The sequence below is a fragment of the Heterocephalus glaber genome, unplaced genomic scaffold (genome assembly GCF_053883595.1).
Source record: "Heterocephalus glaber isolate CG9 unplaced genomic scaffold, H.glaber_assembly_v1.0 deba00000331, whole genome shotgun sequence".
NCBI classification, from domain to species: Eukaryota; Metazoa; Chordata; class Mammalia; order Rodentia; family Bathyergidae; genus Heterocephalus; species Heterocephalus glaber.
The window spans coordinates 39,278,836-39,304,934 of NW_028258142.1; the positions used below are offsets into that span (position 1 = coordinate 39,278,836).

At 35.4% G+C, this 26,099-nt stretch overlaps 1 protein-coding gene across 1 annotated transcript in view; it reads right to left on the bottom strand.

The window, feature by feature from the left end:
• The window catches only part of Pik3c3 (phosphatidylinositol 3-kinase catalytic subunit type 3), a 128,004-nt gene that overhangs the window by 22,881 nt on the left and 79,024 nt on the right, over positions 1-26,099 (bottom strand). The window contains exons 19-22 of the mRNA XM_004855249.4: positions 25,084-25,148; positions 24,372-24,456; positions 22,494-22,568; positions 2,398-2,566 (exon numbers count right to left, since the gene is read on the bottom strand). Coding sequence (XP_004855306.1) covers positions 2,398-2,566; positions 22,494-22,568; positions 24,372-24,456; positions 25,084-25,148 — 394 coding nt within the window. The remainder of the gene's footprint in view (positions 1-2,397; positions 2,567-22,493; positions 22,569-24,371; positions 24,457-25,083; positions 25,149-26,099) is intronic.

The following is a 26,099-nucleotide window of genomic DNA, read 5'->3' on the forward strand; positions in this document are numbered from 1 at the left end:
AAAATGTACTCTCTTACTCATGTTTATACCAATCATCATTATCACACTAGTCAAGTAAGGATGGTTTAAACTTCCAGGAAAAACCTTCAATACTGAAAAGAGAAATGAACTTAACCTCATGAAGTGATGTCTGCATAGTAGTCTAATTCCCCTACATGCTATTTATTTGTAAGTAATGTATATTAGTTAAATCATATAAAAACATTTAGTAAGTATAGTATTTCAAGGAGAGGAAACAAGGTAGTTAATGAAGACAGGTAATGAGAACAAATGCACTGATGTCTGGTTAGTTGTCAAACATCCTCTGAGATAATATAAAAACCTTACTTGATATGGTTAAATGAATTCGTATCGGTATTGCAGGTTTTAATCAAAAACTATACTGTATGTTTTTATCATCAGGTTCGGTTTGCATAAAGATGGGATAAGAAAGAAAGTTATGTTATCCCTGGACACAGAAAAATGAAAATGTTTCAGTATTACTGTTGCCATGAGAGTTCAAATATGTACTGATTAAATATAAAAGATTAAATATAAAGATGGTAATATATTATGACATGAAAATCATCACACTATTAAATGTATTCACTCATCTAACACATTTGCAACTATTTACAGACTTAGTTCAAAAGGGAATCCAAACTTCTGACTATCAAGTTAATTTTTATGTCCCAAATACAATTTTTTTACTATCTGTATTATACACTAAAAGTGTTAATCGAACTTTTAGTCAACCTGATCTTAAATCAAAGTGACTTTTTTAAAAGAAAAAACTCCATTTTTTATGAAAATGTAAGACTATTTTGATTAATACTTTGTAATTTCTTTGTAATGAAAGTTAACTTGAGCTCTACACTGACAACCTGCTTACTTTCTCATTTTACTAAGTTACTAGTAACCCATTAGCGATGATTTACAACGTGTATTGTTTTCTTTCTGCTTTCAGTAAGACAGAACACCTCTGACTTTCTCAGCTATCATTCCCAACATCTTACCTCCCTCCTCACTCAGATCCTCAAGGTTCCATCTACTTTTCTATTGGCTTTGATTACTTTAAATTTAAAAATCCAGATAATAAAGAGGAACTCTCATCTCTCTGAAAGTACTTTTGGATCACCAAGCAAATTGAAAGAATAGATTTTCTCATTATTTTTTTAGTATTTATTTCTGGGGAATGAAGTTGAGACACTGTGTCACCCGAAGCATAAATAATGTAGGTGAATGCAGCTACTGACATTAACTTGCACTTTCTATTTAAGACAGAGTTAACTGAAATAAGATATAAAATATATGGGGTAGAGGTTGGGACATGGGAAAAATTCAGAGTTTAGAATAAAAGTGCAAAAATGAAACTGGATTAGTAGAGGACAGCCATTCTCCTGGGACAAGTGACATTAACATCACCCAGAAACCTGACCTCAGTGCAGAAACTCTAAGTGTTCTCATACAAATACTGAGAATTCTCATTCAATAAATATACAATGAGTCTATGTCCCAAGTACTACATGAGCAACTAAGGTGACAAAGATAAAAAGACATAGCCTGCATGCACAGGTAATTCTATGTATTAGCTATATTTTCACCTGGAAGACAAATTTTCTGTTAGACTAAGAAAGTTTATTTTGTACAGTTAGGGTGAAAATATCATTAAAGTCAAATGATCCTGTCATTTCTGACTAATCATCAGAGCTATGATTAACAAATATAAACTATATTTTTTTCCTGAGAATGTATAATATTCAGTCTTGAAGCAAGATAAAAGGAGAGACAGAAGCGCTGAAAAAAAAAGGAGATGGAAAAAAATCTACATCTTTCCATAGTGATGAGGTGTCAAAAACAAAGAAAATTATATGTAGTATTTACTGTTTAATCATTGAACAAACTTCTAAATGCTCCTGAAGAGCATCTAAAACTGGGGTTGACAAAGGCACTAAAGAATAAAAATGAGTGAACTAATATGACTGCAAGTAAGTTAAATGGTTCCTTCTTTAGAAGCCAATATGATGACTACCATCCTGCAGGTCTGGCTTCAGGAAGATCTGAATGGAATGAAGTATCACCACCTCTTCTCCATCCCAGGACTGTCAAAGTATGCAAAACACATGCTATTAAAATGATGTCAAGCCCTTGACTTCGCCTGCCTGCTTGCTTCCTTTTTATAAAATGCCAGCTTCCCAGCTGATAGGCTTTTGCAATGGGATAATTATTGGGAAATCAAGAAATTGTATGCCCTTTTCTTTATTAAGACAAATATAAAATGTATATTAAGAACTACTGCCATCTGTATCATTCTGAAAAAGAAAGCAATGCTAATGAATGCACACATATGAACAACACCTTCACTTGCTCCACAAAACAAATTTATCAAAATGTTACATGTTGAGCAAACCAACTTACCTTCGAAGGTGGAGAAAGGCCGTGTAACACTGCTTACGGAACTCTTGGTACTGCTCACTCTGGGTGCCCCCCATTCCTTCTACCATTTCTTTGTTCAGCTTCATTGGAGGAGGAAGAGGCTTTGGATCCCGACCCAAAATATAGCCAAAGTCTATGTGGAAGAGTTTGCCTGTATGTTGACAAGAAACTCATTAGTTTCCAGAATTATCTTTAAAAACTGGGAAGGAGATATGCAGTACAATTGGTATAAGCAATGTCTCTTCATAAAATATATTAGTTCATGAAGAAGCCTATTAAATCACCTGGCTCCTTATCTCCAGATTTGAGTTCATCCTGCAAAACATGTTTTAGTTTACTTTAACTCATATTCAGATGAAACCAAACTTAAAATCATCCCATATTAATATTGAATTAAAAATTTAAATCCTACATAGTACTTAGATCTCTAAAACCAAATTCTGGACAACTTTTTAAGCAATCAGCATAAATTAAAATCTATTAGCAAATTTATCATGCTAACAAATTTAGGTGAACTGCACTTCATGCAGAGGAAGACTATTTTTAATTTAAGTATTCCTTAAGTGCATAAATCTTTCCTTTATAACTACAAAAAAAATCCCTCAAATTTCAAATTACATTGTTAGTTTCAGCTAAACTATTTTCAACTAGTCTGTCACTCATTAGCTTCAGAGTAGGAAACCAAATACAGCATTTTTGTCTACCAAGAGCTGAACACACATAGTTCCTGTCAAAAAAACGCTCTAAATTCATAGCACAGACAGGGAAAAATGTCATAATTCGCTTTAGAGGATGACTCACCTCAGAATTTGTAAAACCTCTTGTTATTTACAAGTAACCATACAGTATGGACACATTTTAACCCAAAAAGTAACTGCATGGAACCTATGATATGAGATCTTGCAAGCCAGAGGTTTAGGATTTATGTCTCCCTTGTGCAGGATTTATATCCCCAGCCTCAAAACGGTTTCTGACACACAGTAGGCACTCATTACTGAATGAATTAGCTTAAAAAGCTAACCAAAAATCTTTCTAATACAATCTGCCTACTCTTGCCCATCTTATAATACATGACCTATTTTATATAGAAATTTATCCTGTCATATTTGAGAGCCTGGTTTCTCCCCCTCAAGTGTCCTAGCCAAAAGCTTTCCTTCTTGAATTACATTTACTGGGTTTCTGAACACATTTGCCATCTTGCAAAATATTTTTACATACTGACTGTGCCACTAAGACATTTATACTGCTTTGTCTGAGCATTATTACTGTCATTAAGTCAGCCTGGGAAACACATGAAAAAATGGGCACACAGCTGCTCAGGCTAGAAAGCAGTGAAGGTTCAGGGCAGGTGTGCACTGGCAAGCACCCGGATCCAGGAGTACAGTTGCCCTGTAGCACAAAAGAGCCCTTCAAGCTTCACATGGTTGAATATGTGGCCTTGACACACTCGCTTAACTGCACAACAGGATGATATTAGTAACTCTCTCGTGAGGCAGATTTAGAGAATGTAAGAATATAATTAATATCAAAGTAACTGGTGCACAATAAACACATGTTCCCAAACAAGTTATATCGATAGACATGTCAAGAAAACAATAACAACCACAACAACAACAACAACAACAAAAACCTCAATTAAAGAGAGAATAATGATATCAATAGCTTTGCTCCATTCCAGAAGTTATGCCACTTAGTCTGTTCCGGAATCGTGGAAAGAAACACACAGAGACACAGAAGATGGGTAAAATAAAAATTTACTCATGAGTGGCAGGAATGCCAGAAACTGGTCTGGCCGGAGTCCGTGCCCTGTGTTCTTTGTCCATCACCTTTTATACTTTTGTCCGTCATTATCTCATCCCTAGTGGTCTTAGTAAATAAAGTTCCAATTCCTGCTTAATGGTTAGACACAGGTGGTTTCTGTCACTGATTACAGTCCTAAACACATGACAGTTAAGGCACATACATCACAAGTTTGTTCAAGGATTCCCACTTTGTTCTTCAGAGCTAGGATGTTATCTATAGCGGAGCTGCAGATCAAAGGAGCTATATAACCTTCACTTAAAACAATAGAAGCAATGGGCTAAGGCAAGCTTTTAAAGGGATACACTACCTATTCTGCTTTCACAACTAATTTAATAGCTAATCTACTAACCTTACTTTAAAACTTTTCCCTATCAGTCGAGAGGAGAAAATCATTTTAATCCAACAGGACTTAAAACTAAACCAAGCCATTTATTATCTGACAATCAGGTCTCTTAAAGCTGCTTAGAAAAGACTGTCTTAAATTCTTCAGATACTACTTAGAAATGAAATTCTGAACAACTTGAAGATCTCTGGATACACTGAATTGATATTTATATGCCCATTATATCTGAGGTTCATGCTGGCAGGAATTACTACTATTACATATTAAGGAGCTAAGTAGCTTCATGTTTCACAACTCTTTGGGGCATCTTTCTCACGAGGAAAAATTAAATGACAAATTAATCTGGACATTTTACATAACTGAAAATGAGAAAGAACTTAGACTCTGGTCAAGTATGACCAATTATGATACTAAATATAAGTAAAACTCTAGATAGTTAGTAGTGCTACTTTTATGTAAGTATAAAGAAAACTACTGCAAATTATCTGGAGTAAACAGAGTTGTACCAAATTTGAGGCATGGGCTTCATATACAGAGGAACAGCGTGTGTATGAATGATTATAACAACTATCCAAAAGCTTATCAGTTGGCTGTAGATAAGTAGCTGCTACAACATGCATGGAAAATAAGTTTTTCCCTTTATTCAATCATCTCCTTGTCTTTTATTTTTTGTGTGCTTATTGCATTTTTCTTTTTGGTACCAGGAATTGAACTCAGGGCCTCATCACTGCACTGCTGAGCTACCTCTCCAGTACTATTTTTTGTGTGCTTTTTTTCTGGTACTGGGGATCAAACTTGAGACCTTGTGCTTGCAAGGCAGGTTTTGGAACCACTGAGCTAAATCCTCGGCCTTGTGCTTATTTTTTAACTTACACTAAGCTTAAAAGGTTATGGTCAAATTGGAAAACTGGTCAAAATCTTTTAAGAACTGATTTTCTAAAAAACTGCTATTTCTAGTACAGGAAGGGCACACAATGGAGGTGAGATGAGAAGGAATCATAATTAGAGAGAGAGGAATGGGAACCGGAACATGGCTTTTGTGATGGTTAATCTTCATTGTCAACTTGAACGGCTTAAGAGGTGCCTGGGAGATCAGTTTCTCCTTTGAAACCAGCCAACTGGGCACCGGAAACGGAAACTACGGCCAAAATAAACCTTTTTTCTTTCAAGTTATGTGTGCCAAAAAGCTGACCAATACAACTTTTTTTTTTTTCTGAAACTATAACAAAGATAGCCATAGCTAAGTGATTTCCCTAGCTCATACTAGGGCTACCTACATATTAGCAGACATTTGGTAAGCAGTTAAAAATAAGGCTCCTACTTTACCTATGTTTTTTAAGAGTACGCTTGAAATGATCTGGCTGTTTGTTCAGCCCCCCCCCCCCGCAACGTTTTTTAAATACTTGAGACTGAGCCAAACAATCCCACCCCCCCTTTCTCAGCCACAACCTAAACACATAGCACCCTCTTTTTAAATTTGTGACAAGGTCTTGCTAAATTCCCCAGTCTGGCCTTGAACCTGTGATCCACACGTATCAGCCTCCAGAGTAGCTCTATTATAGGACCCCAGGCCTCCCCTAAAATGCTTAAAAAATTTATTTATTTTAAAATTTTATTTTAGTTTATCCATTCCCCTCTCAAGCCCCCTCCCCTCCCCATGTTCAAAAGCGTTGTTTCCATTTTTTCCTTCTATTTTTTCTTCTTGTTCCCTAAAACTCTTAATGAACCAGCAGCAGTCTTACAATCACAGATCATGTTTTATTATCTTTGTTATACTCCTGAGACCTAGGACAATTACTAGCACACAGGAATACTCAATGCATTTACTTTACCAATGACATATTAATTCCAGATATCACTCAGGCTCAGACAACTTCTATTGTTTATTTTTATTTATTTATTTATTTTTGGTACCAGGTATCGAACTCAGACAACTTTTAAACATTGCTGATGCCAAGAATTTTCCTCTAGAATTTGTTATGAAAAATTGTGTTTAATTTCTTTCACTTCCATGGTGATCTACAAAAATTAATAGAAGCCAAATATGGATCATCTGAATGCCACCTGCTTTTTGGGGTTGGTATCAAACAGCAATGTTATTTTAATTGATGCTAGCTAATACTAACAGAACAGAAATAATTATGCAGATACTCCCTGATTTAACAATGAAGATTATGTTCCCATAATCCCACTGTTACACTGAAAACACCGTAAATCAAAAATGCATTTACTACACCTAACCTACTGTAGCTTAGCAACACAGTACACTGTAGAGCAAGGGGGTTTATATTGGGGATCACAGGGATACTACACAGGGAGCTACAGTTCACTGCCACCACACTGCACAATGAGGGTACCATACCGCACGTTGTCAGCTCAGGAAAAGAGCCAAATGAAAAATTTAACATGTAGTTTTTAATGACTGCATACTGTTTTTGTACCAATGTAAAACAATCCATCATTAAGATGGAGACTTTACCTTGAATTTATATGATAACATCCCGAGTAAACAGAAGTTTGAAAGTAATTTAGATTAAGAAAAGTAACTGAAGGATCTTAACAGTAGATATAAAAGTAAAAGCACTGGAACTTACTCTACACTATCTGTATTACTGCGAGTGGCAACTTGGTTGCAATAGTGTATCACTTGTTATGTTATTGTTGCTGAATCAAATTATAGTAATCAATACTGTAACACTGATTTAATTCATAAATCTGCTTTTTGTTTTATAGTTATGTGCAAGTAGACGTACAAGAAGTTAGTATCCGGCTTTATGCTACACACATTTAAGATGCTCAAACATGTCACCTAGGGCAGTGATGGTGAACCTTTTAGAGACCAAGTGACTAAACTGCAACCCCAAATCCAGTCATTTATCACAAAGTGGCAGCACTGCAATTAAACCAGAATAGTGAGATTTCAGTTTAGAAAAAGCAACTCAGAAATTAACATCTTTTGTCTTAAAAACACAATAACAAAAAGAGACCTCCAAATCGCCGCGCCATGGCTCCCCGGCAGGAGGCTTCCGGGTAGGCATGCTGCGGCTCCCAGTGTAGTGGAAGCTTCTGGGTAGGCGTACCACGGCTCTGAGCCCAGAGGAGGTGAGCTGCGTGGGCACCAGAACATATACCCACCCTACACTACCACCCCTGCGTCAAAATGAGAAGACAGGTGAACAAGCCACAGAACCAGACTTCCAGATCACCTACAGCAACCCCAAAGGGAAAAGAGATGGAACACTCTGATACTCAACCACCTGGACTCCCTGAACTAGCAATGAAACAGGATCTGGAAAAAATGAAATCAGAAATAATTTCTCACATAACAGCAAAGATCGGGACCATAGTGCAAGAAATGATTAATAAATCTAGAGCACATAGATAAAAAAATAGAGGAGCTGAGGAACATGATGGAATCCCAACATAGGAAACTAATGGAAACCATAAAACAGATGCAAACAGGTTTCCAGGAAATTAAAAATTCCATTGAAAGTCTACACAGCAGAATGAGCCAATGTGAAGACAGAATTTCAGATATAGAAGATAAGATTGAAATTAGTGACACAGAAAAGAAAAAACTTCTTTAAAATTTTCAGGGACCACAAGAAATCAATCCAGCAGCTGCTAGACGATGCAAAGAAAAATAACATAAGGCTGAATGGAGTCAATGAAGAAACAGGAGAGTGCACATGACATAAAAAAACTGTGTACAGAAGTGATGGCAGAAAACTTACCAAGCAGGGGAAAAGAATTTGACATACAGATAAGCGAGGCATATAGGACTCCAACTAGTCTTGATCAAAAAAAAATCCACCCATAGGCATATAATTGTTAAGATTCCAGAAACCCAACAGAAGAACAAAATTCTACAAGTAGTTAGAGAAAATAAACAAATCACATACAAAGGAAAGCCCATCAGAATCACAGCAGACTTCTCAGTGCAAACCCTCAAGGCAAGAAGAGCTTGGAGTGATGTGTTTCAAGCCCTAAAGGAAAACAACCTCCAACCAAGATTGATGTACCCTGCAAAACTATCTTTCAAAATTGATGGTGAAATAAGATACTTTCATGACAAAGAGCACCTTAGGAACTTCATGAATAACAAACCAGCACTCCAAAAAATTTTAGACAAAATCCTAGCAAAAGACAATGAGGATCACAACCCCAGGAAGCAAAGCAGAATGAATCCATTGGGCGTGACAAATTAAATGCAAAGGGGGAGAATCCAACAAAAAGAAAAAGTCATGACAATGATAACTCAATACATATCAGTTATAACCATCAATGTTAATGGTCTCAATTCACCAATCAAAAGAAATAGACTGGCAGAATGGGTCAAGAAGGAAGATGCATATAAGAAACACACTTAATTCAAACAGAAACTCACAGAATGAAAGACAAAGGGTGGAAAACAATACTCCATGCGACGGGAACCCAAAAAAAAGCAGGAGTAGCTATCTTCTTTGTAGACCAAGTGGATTTCAAACCCACACTGATTAAGAGAGACAAAGAAGGACACTATAGCCTTGTAAAGGGAACAATCCAAGAGGAAGAGATGACAATCATAAATATCTATGCACCAAACATTAGTGGCCCCAACTATATAAAACAAATAATTAATGGACACGAAAAACCATATATGTATTAATACAATAGTAGTGGGGGACCTCAATACCCCATTGACACAAATAGATAGATTAACTAGACAAAAATCAAGCAATGAAATACTAGAACTCAATCAAACTATTGAAGATATGAACCTAACAGATGTATATAGAATGTTTCACCCCACAAAATGAGAATACACATTCTTTTTAGCTGCACACGGGTCATTCTCCAAAACAGAGCACATACTCGCTCATAGAACATATTTAGGTAAGTGCAAAGGAATTGAAGTTATCCCCTGTATATTATCAGACCATAGTGTGATGAAATTGGAGATCAACAGCAAAAGAAACTGCAAAAATTTCATAAACATATGGAAATTGAAAAACACACTTCTGAATAACCAATGGGTCACAGAAGAAATTAAAGAAAAAATCAGACAGTTCCTTCAATTAAATGACAATGAAAATACAACATATCGGAATCTATGGGACACAATGAAAGCAGTCTTACGAGGGAAATTCATAGCAGTGAATAATCATACTAGGAAAACAGTGTGCCCAACTAAACAACCTGATGCTCAACCTCAAGCTTCTAGAACAAGAAGAGCAAGACAAAGACAAAGCTCATACAAGGAAGGAAATTATAAAGATCAGGGCAGAAATCAATGCAATGCAGACTAAGAAAACAATACAAAAAATCAATGAAGCCAAGAGTTGGTTCTTCAAAAGAGTAAACAAAATTGACAAACCCTTAGCCAATCTTATGAGAAAAAGGAAAGAAAAGGCCCAAATCCATGCAAGCATGAATGAAAATGGTGAAATTATAACAGACCTAGCAGAAATCCAGAGGATGATCAATACCTACTTCCAGAACCTATAGCCAATAAAAAGGAAAACACAGAAGAAATGGACAGATTCCTACACACATATGAATTACCAAAGTTGAATGAAGAAGACCTAAAAATTCTAAACAACCCAATATCAACCAATGAAATTGAAAACTTAATTAAAATCTTACCAACCAAGAAAAGCCCAGGTCCTGATGGCTTCACCGCTGAATTCTATAAGACATTTAGAGAGGAACTACTGCCACTAGTGTTTAAACTCTTCAAGGAAATTGAAAGGGAAGCAATACTCCCAAATTCATTCCTGGAAGCAAGCATCACCTTGATCCCCAAAGCAGAAAAAGACCCAACCGAAAAAGACATCTATAGGCCAATCTCACCAATGAACATAGATGCAAAAATTCTTAATAAGATACTGGCAAAGAGAATGCAGAAGATCATCATGAAGATCATACACCCTGACCAAGCGCAATTCATCCCAGGGATGCAGGGATGGTTCAACATACTCAAATCAATCAATGTAATACACTATATCAATAGAACCAAGGACAAAACCATATGATCATCTCAATAGATGCAGAAAAAGCCTTTGACAAAATCCAACAAGGATTTATGATAAGAAGCCTACAAAAAATTGGAAGACGGTCTCTACCTCAATCTGATAAAAGCCATCTATGAAAAGCCAACAGCCAAAATCATACTAAATGGTCAAAAACTGAAATCCTTCACACTAAAATCAGGAACAAGACAAGGATGTCCACTATCACCACTCCTGTTCAATACAGTTTTGGAAACATTAGCCATGGCAATTAGAAAAGAGAAAGAAATAAAAGGAATAAAATAGGAAACAAAGAAGTCAAATTGTCATTATTTGCAGATGACATGATACTCTATATAGAAGGCCCCAAAAACTCCACCAAAAGTCTTCTAGACTTAATAACCAAATTCAGTAAAGTAGCTGGATACGAGGTCAACACACAAAAATCAATAGCTTTCCTCTACACCAATGACAGACTCACTGAGAGAGAAATAGGGCAAACAATTCCTTTCACAGTAGCATCCAAAAAACTGAAATACCTAGGAATCAACCTAACAAAAGAAATCAAAGACCTCTTCTCTGAAAATTATAGCACTTTGAAAAAAGATATTGAAGGGGATATCATAAAATGGAAAGACATCCCATGCTCCTGGGTAGGAAGGATCAACATAGTGCAAATGGCCATACTTCCAATACTGCTATATAGATTCAATGCAATCCCAATTGAAATCCCAGCAGCATACTTCATAGACCTTGAGAAAACAATCCAAAAATTCACTTGGAACAAGAAGAGACCCAGAATAGCAAAAGCAATTCTAAGTAACAGAGACATGGCAGGCGGTATTACAACCCCCAACTATACTACAAAGCTACTGCGATAAAAACAGCATGGTACTGGCAAAGAAACAGACCTCAGGACCAGTGGAACAGATTAGAAGATCCACAAACAACTCCAGACACACTCAGACACCTCATATTTGACAAAGGAGCCAAGCACCCTCACTGGAGGAAAGATAGCCTCTTTAATAAATGGTGCTGGAGAAATTGGCTTTCAACTTGCCAAAGACTAAAACTAGACCTATATCTCTCACCATGGACTAATCTAAAATCAAAATGGATTAACGATCTAAACATAAAAACAGAAACACTGAACTGGCTGGAACAGAGGTTAGGTAGAACTCTTGAAGACACTGGGGTAGGAAAAGACTTTATGAAAAAAACCTCAGTTGCCCAAGAACTAGCACAAACAATCAACAAGTGGGATCTCTTTACTAAAAACCTTCTGTACAGCAAGAGAAACCACCAGCAGTGTGAAGAGACAACCTACAATGTGGGAAAAAATTTTCACCAGCAGTCCCTCAAAGGTGTACTATCTCAAATCTATAAAGAACTTAAAAAAATCAGACCTCCCAAATTTAAAGACCCAATCCAAAAGTGGGCATCTGAAATGAACAGGCATTTCTCATAGAAAGAAGTAGACATGGCAAATAAACATATGAAAAAATGTTCAACATCACTGGTCATTCGAGCGATGCACATGAAAACAACACTGAGATTCCACCTCACTCCAGAAAGAATGGCTGCTATCATGAAATCAACCAACAAATGGTGGCAGGGCTGAGGGGAAAGAGGAACCCTGTTCCACTGCGGGTGGAAGTGTAGACTGGTGCAATCACTGTGGAAATCAGTATGGAGATACCTCAAAGAACTAGGACTGGAAGTTCCATTTGATCTAGCTATTCCCCTGCTGGGTATCTTTCCCCAAGAATTAAAAGAATCATACCACAGTGATATATGTGCAGTCATGTTCACAGCAGCACAGTTTGCAATAGCTAAAACTTGGAAACAGCCCAAATACCCATCAACTGGAGACTGGATCAAGAAAATGTGGTTTTCTAATAAAATGGACTCAGCCATCACAAACAAGAAATTAGAGACATTTATTGCTAAATGGATGCACACTGACACAATGCTCTTAAGTGAAATAAACAGGACACACATGTAAATACCGAATAGTTTCTCTAGTGTGAGAAACTGAAAGTGTAAATAAGGACTAAAAGGTATAATACATAATGTGAAATCGGAAGAAAAGGGGCAAAGGGGAAGAGGAAGTTCCAGGGGTAGGGGAAAGGATAGAAGGGAATGGAATTAATATGAGAAAATGAAAACATGTAAACAAAGCCTTTGTAAATAGGGAGGGATGGAGGGGTTGAAGGGAGGGCAGGGGAAGGGGGAAAAATAAGAACCAAGAGAGTATGTAAAGGTGCATATCTCCAATGATGAATGTCATTATATTGTACACCTAAAATGTACCAATAAAAGGATATACAAAAAAAAACCAACAACACAATAACAGAGCTTTCAGTGATATAAACAGCTGTTTATTGAAATAGCATTTGGTGTGCTGTTATGAGATGCTTGGCTGCTAGGGGTGATGCTGTGCGACTTGGCTCTGTGCGTCCGCTGCAGCACACAAGCCATAGGTTTGCCATCACTTTCCTAGGGGGTTTCACCTCCATTTAAATGTGTATCACTTCTTATGTACCACTCCCAATTAAAACATTCCTTCGCAAGAGCTGTGGGCCTAATTCACTGGTAAAGCACATGGTTAGAATGTGTAAGGTTCTGGGTTCAATCCCTAGTACTATCGGAAGGGGAGGGGAGGGGAGGGAAGGGAAGGGAAGGGAAGGGAAGGGAAGCTCTTTTTCAGAAACCCAAAATGGGCTTTAATAGTCCAAGAACAATGCAATGGAGTTTTCGAGAAATCCATATACTGTAAGAGATTCTTAAAGGAAGTCTACGATTCCAAAAATATGAGAAACTAGTTTCAGAAAAAGCAATTTAGTAACTGTAGTACTCACTGAAAAAGTATCATCTAATCTCCTAAGGTTCCAGGGCGTATGCTATTCTTTTAATTTTCCATGAGTTGCTGAAAAGTCCATGATCAACTTTTGTTAAGGATTTCATGGCCTTCAACTACATATTTATTCTCTGTTCAACTAGATAAGCACATCTCTTAGTGCTCTATTCTCATTCTAGAGTTCCCAACTGTCTACCTTTTAAACAATTCTTCCCTTCAAGAAGTACAGGAATGTAAAACTCACAATGTTACAGTTAGAAATGAACTCTTAGTCTGATTGATTGACTTGGTTTTTTTGAGAAAGGGTCTCACTATGCAGCTCAGGTTGGCCTTGAACTCACTATAAGCCCAAGCTGGCTTTAAACTCACAGTCATCCTCCTCCCTCAGCCTCCCAAGTCCTGGGATCACAGGCGAGCGTCACAATGGTTGTTTTATTTTATTAATCAAATACCATTTGTTAACAGTATAATTCCTAATGAATTTCTAATTCCTAATGATACTGAGCACTTGAGTAGATAACCAATTGGATCAGTCTTTTTAACAAAGCTACTATCACACATGATTTATTTAATGGGCATGATGCTTTTAATATGGAACCTAGTCCAATCTTCTTCATTTGATTACAAGTATTACTGGAATTTCAATGTTGGCTATGTATCATTGCTTACAAATGAAGGGTATATTTCTATCCTTCTTATAAGAAAACTCCAGAAGAATGGGTTGTGGTTCTGTTATAAGACATAATAGATTCAGTATCTAACAATGAAACCATGGTTATGCTTTGCAAGTTCAAAGAGCCATGTATTTTGAAAAGAGGCTATTAATATTTTAAGAAAGTTCATTCTCATACATACATACCTACCAAAGAGAATGGTTTTTAGAAGTCAATATCAATAAATGCAAATTGTAAGGGCTTAAAAATGCACTCTATGAAATATAAAAAAATTGCTTAATTAAGAAACTCAAGAAGCATGGTCTTACTTAAATCTATCCCCTTAAAGAGTCAAGAAGTAAAGTTTATATAAAACAAGCTGTTCACTATAATTACCACCTTTTTCTCCCAACTTGACACAGAATTAAGGTGTTAATTAAATGTTTCTGTTATTTGCATAAGTGACATAAACTTATTTGTAAAACTGTAGCTCAAAACATTTTGAGGTTTTTGGATTAAAAAGAATATACTATAAAAATTAAAAATATTTAATGGTAGAGCTTTGCTTTTAAATTTCCATTACAATTTTCCTATAAAAATCCCTTTATTTCTTATGTGAATGTGCCTTTCCTGTAGTTATGCCACTAAACTCAGAAACAAAGAAGGTGACTGTTATGGCTGTGTCCAGCCCCCACCCCCACCAAGCCTCATGCAGTCACAGGTGAGGCTTTTCAGAGGAGGCTGGAGTGTGCAATGCTGGGGTTAAGGATGTGATGCTAGGATTGACAGTGGTCTTCCCTGGGTGTGAATGTTACCTTCCCCTAAAGAGCGAGTATCCTGGATAGAATATAAGGGATAGAATGAGGGCTGCTGTTATCCCTTGCTCCTAGTTGCTTGCTTCCTTGCTACTTTGCTGCCTTCTGCCCAGCATGAATTGTTTTTCTTCTGTGATGCCCCTCTGCCATGCCACCCTGCCTTGGATCCAGCAAATTATGGAGTGAAACCTCAACAAACTGTGAGCTACAATAAACCTTTCTTCCTTTAACTTTGGGTGCTGGGCATTCTGTCTCAGCAATGAGAACAGTAACTAAGTAGAAAACTTAAATCTGTATTTTTGAAATCAAAAGTTTTCTATAAAAAAACACATTCCCATTGCTCCCGATATTTACCAAACTTTAAACTATAGTTTGTTAGAGGTATTCTCATATTCAAAAGCACAATAATGATGCAATTTATTTCCAGAAACAATTTTGAGTACATAAAAATTAAAATTAGTATAGACATCCCAATTATCTAATTGTTTCATATTATTAAGCTAACTAATGAAAAGGGGAAACCATAGCTTACTTAGTATACCTGACTATGTTCTAGCTCCATTCAAGAAAAATATTAAATGTTACACATTTTCATATCATTAAACAAATGAAGACTTAGTTACTGCAATATTCCTTTATTATGGAGAACAACTTTGATGTCTAAAGCAGAATAACTCACTGATGATGAAAAACAGTGGTGTTCAATGCATAACTGAAACATTTTAGTGTCAAGATCCCTTTATTTCTTAAAAATTGAGGAACCCGCAAAACATTGTTTATGTGAGCTGTAGCTATGAATATTTACTACATTTGAAATTAAGTGATTTTTTAAAATACTAATTTATTTAAAAATAATCAGTAATTATAACATGCTTTTTATGAAAATAACTTCCAAAACACAAAATGAAGAGGGGATTGTCTTACATTCTGCTAATATCATTAACATCTAGCTTAATAGGAGACAAATGGATTTTCATGGTTACTGCTTTTCCATTCTATGCTAGAAAAAAAATGAATCTGATCCCAAACAGATACAGACTTTAAAAAGGAAGAGAATTTTAATAACCTTTTCAGAGAGCTATAGATAGTATTTTTTGCTATAAGAGCAAATTCTCAGGCCTTGCCCTACATTCTAAATAGTTTAAGAGACTCTGAGCTTGGAGCCCATTAATCTGTATTTTTACATGCTCCCCAGGCAATTGTTGTTATAATACCAGCTGAAGTTTAGGCACTTTTGGTCTAATTTGTACTAATACGACTCACAACTTTGGTTAGTTTATTGTGGAGATTAAAATCCACACCACCCCCTCAATGATTCACTGCAAAGCAAAACAAATACAGAATCCACCCAGCATTAAAGAATACATCACCTAGTCCAGTAGGCGGGGAACACCTGAAATCCCAGCATTTTGGAAGACTGAGGCAGGCAGGAAGATCACACAAGTTTGAACCCAGGCAAGGCAACTTAGCAAGGCCGTCTCGAAATAATAAAGGACTGGGGAATGTAGTACAGTGTGAAAGCCCTGGGTTCATTTCCAGTACCATCACCAGATAAGAAAATAAATACAATTTAGTCTACAATTTCACTCCAATGAATAAAGCTATGTCATATAGAAGATGATCCAAAAAGAAGTAGCTTGACTTCCCTCCATAATATGACTTCAAAGTACTGTAACTAGCCTACATATTATTATGTGGAAAGACTATGCTTCTTCAGCTTCTACTGGAATGTGTATTCTCCCTTTTTGTTTTGGTTCCAGGGATTGAACTCGGGACCTTGTGCTTGCGAGGCAGGAAGTGGAACCACTGAGCTAAATCCCTGGCCCATATTCTTCTTCCTTTACATTCCATACAAGTCTAGTGCTTTTTTCATAATTTAGCCTGTTACTTTTCCCATAAGGTGATTTCCAGCTCCTTACAGATAAAAAGTATAGCATCTTATCATTTTTTTAAAATTGCCTCATATGAAAAGAAACCATGCCCTGTTACAATAAACTTTTTTAAAAAGCACCCTTTACAACAAGCTTTAACAACTTTCTCATGACAGGTTTTGGTAAGTATATAACTAACTCCCCAATACTGAACATGTAAGTAATGTTCAACAGATCGAACATTTAAAATAGTGTCTAAAGAAAATAATACATACAAAGACATGTTCTAATTATTAAACCTTAAAGAAATGATTAATGAAGACTAAAAAGTACTTGTGGATAAAAAGAGGATGCACAGATGGTCTTATGTATCAACTATGGACAATAGATCAACATTGGTAAACAGGATGTCCATGGATAAAATATATTATAGACATGAAATATTTTCCTGGAAACCCTAAGGGTAGATAAAAAGGACATGTAAAACTCAGTTCACTTATTCATTTTTTAAAAAACCACCAGGAAAAAAGTTTTAGTATTATTTATACATTTAGAAAAGAAGACATATATGATATAAGTTATCCAAAGTTACCTAAAATTTTGAGCTTCACATATTAATTGTAACATGAAAGTTTTCCTTGGAATTAAAAAAAAAGTTAATCAATGTCACTAGTATTAAAGAATAATAAAGAAGATTAGGATAGAAGATACTTAAGAGAAAAATGTTCTATTAGGATAGCACTGATTGCTTTTCTTTACCTTGAGCTTTCTAATACTCAAAACATCTTACTCTGAAGTACTAAGAGACAGGATGCTAATATTCCTCTCCCAAAGAGATAACTCAAGAATAGAAGAGACAACTTTAGGACCTAGAACTGATTATTTCTCCTTAATAAAGATGCTGAGCTCCCTGTATTTATTTGTGAATTATTTTGGTCATTTATGTATTAATTCAATTGTAAAGTCTGTATAACATGAGCAGTAAACAAGGTTTTCAGTTATCCAGACTTCATGCCCCTCAAATCCTCAAAAAAAAAATTCTTTGTCAAAAAAAAAGAGAAAGAAAGAAAGAAAGAAATTCAAACCAAGTACTACAACTGTTAGCCCGAACAAACTTCTTAAGGCTTCCTTTATGAACATCAAGTCTAGGGGGGAAAAGTCATTTTCCAATTCCTCACCTGTTTGAATTTGTTCGCTTCCTGCCCTAAGAGTGCTATAGTAATGCATTAAAAAGTAAAACATCAGCCACTCCAAATCTGCTTCAAGAAAACAATGTTATGACCAGGGATTTAGCTCAGTGGCAACGTGCCTACCTCACAAGCGCAAGGTCCTGAGTTCGATCCCTGGTACAAAAACAAAAACAAAAAAAAACAACACCCAAAAACCAAAAAAACAAAAAAGAAAGAAAAGAATGTTATAATTGATCAAACAGCAATATGCTGACAATGACACTGCAGCACTTTCACTTCTAGGTGGATACACAGTGCCCTCTGCTGCACAAGTGAGAAAACTTCCACCAACCTGAAAGTTTCCAAAATCTCACAAACCAGGGTCAAAAGAAACTTCTAGGAAACATGTAGCTGAGCCTCATAGCTTGTATTTTAGCACACTGCCTTTGAATTGATTTTGAAATTCCCTATTCAGTTAATAATTTTTTTTCACACATGCCTACAATTCTTAGATGGATCTTTTTTGTCTCATCTATATTCACAGGGAAGAACAGTATGACAAAGGCGAAGCCCCAGATGACACCATCGAGATGAACCTGGGACAGGGATAGATGACGCGGTGGAACTCGTAATTACCATTCACTGCACTTTGAAGCAGAGCAATACTCTAAACCTTCCCTGGATGACAAATGAGAACAGAAGACAACGATGTTTTATTTTGAGGAATGGAATGCATGTTATTTGCTTGATGTATCTAAAAAATGCCCCATCAGTTGTTGAAAGATTGGACACTTACCTAAGAAAATCCAAAGTTTACAATTTTTAATATGGTATAAAATTTTTGTTCAAGGCACAATAAATGCAAAACAATGAAAGATGCTTCAAAATATGAGGTATTTTTAAGTAAAAGCACTGAAATGTGCTTCCTAGAGTGAACCAGAATCAGAATTCACCTTAGCTAAGTTATATGACATCTGTTTATAAAAAATATATGACATCTGTTTATAAAAAATATATAATCACTACAACGTGAAACTGCTTTGAAACATGGATTTGCTGTGTAAACACAAAAAATTTTAAATTAATTATAAATGGTCAGAAGTTGATGAGTGTCTGACACTTATATTCATCTTAACATGATCCGTCTTATTTTCTATAATTTAATTTTGTTCAAACTAAATTGAGAATTTGTGAGGTTTTTTCCCTAGTAAGAAAGACTTAAAATTCTAACTGCATAACATACCTGGATGAAATAATTAAAGAGTAGGTAAGTTAAGAAACAAAAACAAAAATTTATTGTTTTATTTTGTTTTGTTGAATGGCTGTTTTACAAGAAAAGGTTGTTGGGCTGGGGATTTAGCTCAGTGGTTTCATCACCTGCTGTGCAAGCATAAGGACCCAAGTTTGATCCCTGGTACCAAGAAAAAAAAAAAGAAAAAAAGAAAAGGAATGTGCCTCTTATCTAGCACATTTTAAAGTTTCTGATTTTTAAAGAGAAATGTGAAGCACCCTTTAGTGGAAAATTGATAATAAGAAGTTTAAAGCTTGTTTCTGAAATTTTACAGTTTACAACTGAGACCTAAACTAAAAGAACACATTAGGTAACTACTTTTTCCAAACCTGACTCCTAAAATACTCCTATCAACACACAGAGATGAGAGAATACTTTTCAAAAAGTGAGAAGAAAAAGAAAAACGTGTGTTGTATTATCTGAAAATTTTTCAAAAGAGATAAGCAAGATCTGTGAATATAATATTGAAGGATATTGCTACTCTATGAATTAGAGAATACTACTGTGATTCCCAAATAATCACAGTAGAAATACGTGGTAGCATTTTGGTAGCTTTCTTCTTATGGTTAAAAGATTCAAGCAAAAAGAGTCAATAAAATGAATGAAAACTTTTGCCAAATTATAATTTTCTCCAAACAAATACTTTATAAATATCCTTTACTAAATTAGCAAATGACTACCTGAGTATATCCTTTTGTCCTTATTAAAAGAGTTGCCTCTTCCAGACATGACTTCACAAATGCAAATTAGTACAGATGATTTTTCAAGTGTAATAATTTAAAATGTATACATGAAACTCTAGATTGTAAGAATTAAGAGGATGACTACATTAACAATTGGTCAGACTATGTCTGAAGTATTACGTTAAATTCTGGCTATCATAATTTGGAATTTAAAAAAAATCAGAAAATATCCTTCTATGAGAGATCAACTTATTTTTTTGTTTTGTTTTGTCTTTTTGAGACAGGGTCTTGCTATGTAGTTCAGTCTGGCCTTGAACTCAGTGATCCTCCTGCCTCAACCTCCCAAGTGGTGGGATTACAGATGTGTACCACCATGCCTAGCTGAGAAATCAATTTAAGTAGTAATTAGAAAAGCTATTTCTGCAAGAAGTCTGAAAAAAACTTGATTTAGCAAAAAGAAGAAATGGATACAGAAATATTTACTCATTCTTAATTCAATAGTGATTTACTGAACACTTTTATTAAAGTGTTATTCAAGGCTCCATGGGCCTGGGGGTAACCTAGAGGACAGGGCCCTTCTCTCTCAAGACTTACATCTTGAAGGGGAGATGATGACAGTCATGCTCAATGGTGCATAGATTTCTGTCCTTGTTGCTACCTCCCCAGCATCTAGTACACGTTCAATAAATACTTGTTGAATTAAACAAAAAGTTACTGTTCTTTTAGTTAATAAGTATTACAAATAAATCAGTAATAAAAATAAAGGAGGATAGATATGCATGTTGTTCCAATTAAAAGAGTTGAGGGCTTCACTAAAGAAATATTACTAGAACTCAAATAACTAAAAATCAGCTTTGCAAACATTTGTGAGAAGAACTTTCCAGAAAGAGAAAACAAGGGCACTTGCCCTGAGCCAGAAGTAGACTAACTTTCAGACAGAAGATTAGAGTGGGCAAGCCACAGAATTAAAATAAAGAGTTCATGTTTTATTTCTACTCTTTGGGCAAAACACGCTGGTGGCTTCAAAGAGGGTAGAATAGTGGAAACACAGACAGTGAGCAAATTCATGATCTTCTCTTGAGGTGAGAAGTAGATAAGATTTTCTAATACGTTTGGTATGTGAGATGGGACTAAGAAAGATATTCAGATACAATTCTAGGTCTACAGTTTGAGTGACCTGGTGGACGATACTGTTATTTCCTGAGATGGAAAAAGGAGGTAAGGAACAGGTTTTAGAGAAGTAGGGGGAAAGGGACAGCTTTTGTAACTGGCCTTCTATAATTACTATTTCAGGTACACAACTGGAAAATTCTATTTGAAGTTAAAGTAATGGATTGACACAAAGCGCTTCACGTTTAGAAGCTGTCTGTACAGATACCATGTCAAAAGATATAAGGCTAAAGAGTTATCAGCAAGAAGGAAGCTGCCCACGTTTATAGTGGCACAGTTTGTAACAGCTAAATCTTGGAAACAGCCCACGTGCCCATCAACTGATGAATGGATAAAGATGATGTGATTTTTTTGTTTTTAGACATTACTGTGCTGTGAAGACAGATGAACTTCAGACATTTATAGCTAAATGGATGGACCTTGAGCCATACTCTTAAGTGAAATAAATCAGACGCACATGTTTAAATACTGCCTTGTTTCTCTGGTGTAAGAAACCGAAAGCGGAAATCAAGACTAAAATGCGTAATAGGTACTGGGAAATGGGAAAATGTTCAAATGGGAAGGGCAACAAAAGGAAGGAGGGAGAAAGGAAGGAAGGAACAACAAAAAAAGGAGAAAATGGAATGAATTTGGGAGGATTATTTTATTCACTAATTTTTGCTTTCTTTTTTATGAGTATGTTTGTAGTAATAGTAATGTCTACATTCCATGTGGGGAGTCAGCACCTGTACATAACACATCCCCAAGAATGTTCCAGGTACGGTTCTAGCCCTTGGGAGTGAATCAGTAAAATAAAAAGACAAAAATTTTCAGAAAAAAAAAAAAAAGAAGCTCTAAGAATGATTATTCCATGGAATTCCAAGAGGAAAATCAAACAACCAGAGACACACTTTAAAGTGAGTTAAGCACATTTCGGTAAGAGAAAGAACATTTTAACTTAATCTGCACAATACAAGAATGGACTGTGTGCACATATTATGGGGTTTCCATGCAAAGACATACTGCAAATACAGAAGCAAGGTCTAGGTCAGCGATGGCGAACCTTTTAGAGACCGAGTGCTCAAAATGCAACCCAAAACCCAGTTATTTATTGCAAAGTGCTAACGATGCAATTAAACCTGAATATCCAATGCTCACCTGCTGGGGCGACTTGGCTCGCTTGCTGACAGAGGGTTCTGTGTGCCTGCTGTCCCACGCACGCCATAGGTCTGCCATGCTGGTCTAGGTAATCATCTGTAGGATTACTGTACTACTAAAGTGATTCTTACAGGGGAAGAGAGTGTCTCTAAATGTTCTCCCTCAGTACCACCTAAGGGACTTTTTAAAGATGCTTTGGTTTAGCTTCACTTATTCAACTTATTTCATTAAGTAGTCTGGATTTAAAATCACTGGCATATAAATGATGTCTGCTGATAGCCATTATTTCTTACCTGTTTTTGTTAGCAAAAGATTATCCAGGTGCCTGTCTCCAACTCCAAGTATATATGTGATCACACAATACCCAGCTGCGGTAACAGGGAAAAAAATGCAAACCAGGTTACACATCCCACTGAATCTCAAAGCAATTTGTGATACTTTAATTTCAATTTGCTTCTATCTCTGACTTCTCACCTAAATCCTCAGATCTGTAATTTCCTTTGGATCTATTAAAACTCTATCATTTGAAACTCAAAAAAATTTTACTATTTGCTACAGAAAAAAGGGTTTTTTGAATCTTGTTAAATTGTAAAAGTTATTTGTATCAAGAGTAGTTTTCAGGAAATCTTAATTATAACGTGTCTAGCATTTCTTATTTCAGACTGAAAATATTTTAAATATGACATTGAGTATGAATTACCTACAGAAATATATAATAAACTGTCAATTATCCCATAATCTTTAACTGTTACCTTCAAAAAAAAAAAGTAAATGAAAGGCTTTTTTAAACAACAGTTTGTACAGAAGCAATCTTGACATGCTAGCACATAGAAAACTAAATGCTCTCTCTTCAGTAGTAAAGGCATTTATTAAATTCACACCATAGTCTTCTAAACTATTAAGAAAAATTACACGATCGATGCTGGGGCTGACTCATTGGCATCTGCTTTTTTAGCTTTCTCAGTTAAAATCTATAAATCTAGCAATTATTTAAACTACAAAAGTAGAATTTAGCAAACACCAATGCTTTTATAGCTTATTTTCCCATGCTACATCTATTTTTCCCCTTAGAATATTGATAGTAATGTAACTTGCAAACATATAAAATTATATAATGGCTTTTACAAAACTCCAGTATTGTAAAATAGTATTTACAAAAATAAAGTTTATTTTAGCTATTTATAGAAATAAGACTGAACCACATGTTCACAACAAAAGTCACCATACTGAAAAACAACAAATATTATAAAGTTCATTTGGGCCGGGGATTTAGCTCAGTTGTGCTGCTGCCTGCCTTGCAAGTACAAGATCCTGAGTTCGAACCCCCATACCAAAATAAATAAATAGTTCATTTGATTTAGGTTCCACGAGGTTAAAAATATCTTAAATACTACATCATAGAAATGTGAAAACAAAATACTGTGTATAAGGAAGCAATTTCTAAACCATAAAATAATATGCAGCTTTAAATATAGTTGCTAAATGTCTACCTTGTTCCCTCAGCTTTGTTTGCTTAAGTAGCGGCTTAAATATGGACATAAACATAAATATTGTATTATATCAAACAAATATAACTATTATATATCACATATTACTCAGGGTTCAACTCTAGTGCTGGCTTCTTTAAATTCTTTCTTTAAATATTTGGTTTTTAAAATTCTTAATACATTCATGAAGACAGGCAAAAATGACGGAAGAATATAAATTAATCCCTTCAGGATGCTACTTCTCACTCCCTTCTAAGAATGGCCTATAAGTACTGACACCAAAATACCATTAGAGGCCCTCTCTTAACAGCACTGTTAGTTCAACTTAGCTTTTAACTAAGGCACAATTATTTTCTCACTGAGACTTTCTCCATAGTCTACCTACTTGTGGTTCCTCAAGAACAAGAAAACCTAGGAGAAAATTAACAGCTTCTAGGCAGAGGTAACTCGCGATTATAGTTAGGTGAAACAATAAAGACTAACAAAGAATTTAAACCCTGTCATTACTATCACATTAAAACACTAATGCCTTCTTTTATCAACATTCTATATCTTATATTCTTTTTTTTATAGAAAACTTACCTCTTAACATGTTCTAAGTGCCTATGAGTACAGCAATATCAGGCTGGCCAGCTTTGCTTTATTCAATCACACACACAGAAGGTAGTAGCCTGAAAAACTCACCACAGCTTTTCACATAAGTGTCCATAACTTCAGCACTTATTCCATTGGGCCCATTTTCACTTGGTGCGTATTTCCTAAAAAAGTTCTGAGAAGACATTATTTACCTGTTTAAGAATCTAATACAATTAAGCAAATTAACTATTTTGAAACTGTAATAACCAACAAAATGTCTAGTCCAAAAGACAGTTAGATGCTGACTGAACAAAAGAATGGTAGGAATTCAATAAGCGCACCAGAGTCTGAAGAGTCTGCCGTGATGGGAGACACTACTCCAGTAACAAATGAATAAAAACTGCAGTAATATGGGTGCAACTGTACAAAAAATATATGAGCAAGAATGTCACTTAGCACTGTTCGGAATAACAAAAATAGGAAATAATGAAAAGGTTGATCAATTAATGCTTCAATAAATTGCAGTATTTCCAAACTTCAAAATACAATGCGACATAAACCTTTAACAAATTTTTTATTTGTTCAATTAACTGTTGATCCTCAATTATGTGCCATGCAGTGTTCAAAGAACTGTACTAACATGGGAGAATTTCCAACTGTGAACAATGTTTCCTTCTAAAGAAAGAAAAACAGCAAATAAAACTTGTAAAGGACGGAGGACACTTTCATTTTTATTCCATATATTCTTCCTAAAAACTGGATACTGGTAATTGGATACTGGTAACATGAATCATGTAAACATTTAAAATCAATACTGTACCTGAATGCTTCCTTCCTTATCAAGAACTTCAGCCACAGGAACTGACTGGATAAACTGCATGAAGCCTACACAGAAATGAATGCATTGCATTAAGCACACACACTGACAAAGGAGTACAGGCTCCGTGGAGAATAACATTCATCTATAATGGATACATTCCACATCTAACTTAAAAACATCTGTGAACACTACATTAAGTCTATACCGGCACTCATATGGCATCTCATAGTAATTACCAGGAAACTTTTATTTTTAGTTAAGCTGATTCATCTGTTTTGTTTCTCCATGCGAATCTGCCATTATTGAACATGAGGAACATAAGGTAAGTGATGAAGCTTCTAAATCCTAGCATCAAAAATTTCTCCTTTTTGTAGTTTTATAACAAATCACAATTAAATACTGTATGGGGCAAATTTAAAATCACTCTAAAAGATTTAGGATTCTGAAATATGATCACCAAATCCTAGAACTGTATATATACTCATTTGGCTGCTTTCATCTAATACTCTACCCTTTCCTTTCCTGGAAATGACATAAGAGGGAAGTATAAATTCCTTACACTACCAAAACAAATTGGAAGGGAATAGTATGTGAATGAGAATGAGAATAAGTCTGGTAAATCTGGAGACAACAACAGGAGCATAAAATAACAAATATATGGAAAAAATCAAAACAATGATATTTCAGGATTATAGACTATTATCTGGTATGGGTGAGACTTACCTTAAGAAATGTCTCCTTTATTCTTATGTCACAAATACAGAATACTCTGCATTAACTTACTTAGCAGCTGTTTATTATTTTTCTACTATGTAACAAGAAAATGCCAAGTAAGCAAAACTAGATGCTTGACCCTGCAGTGTATTTTACCACTTATAAGCTTTACTTGGAGAAAATACTATGAATTAAACAGTGTAAGGAGACTGAAGTTACACAGGAAACAAAGGACATCGGACATGTAAGTTGTGTATTTAAGTATCATAAAGGCAACAGGTAAAGCTATGTAAGATGGAACA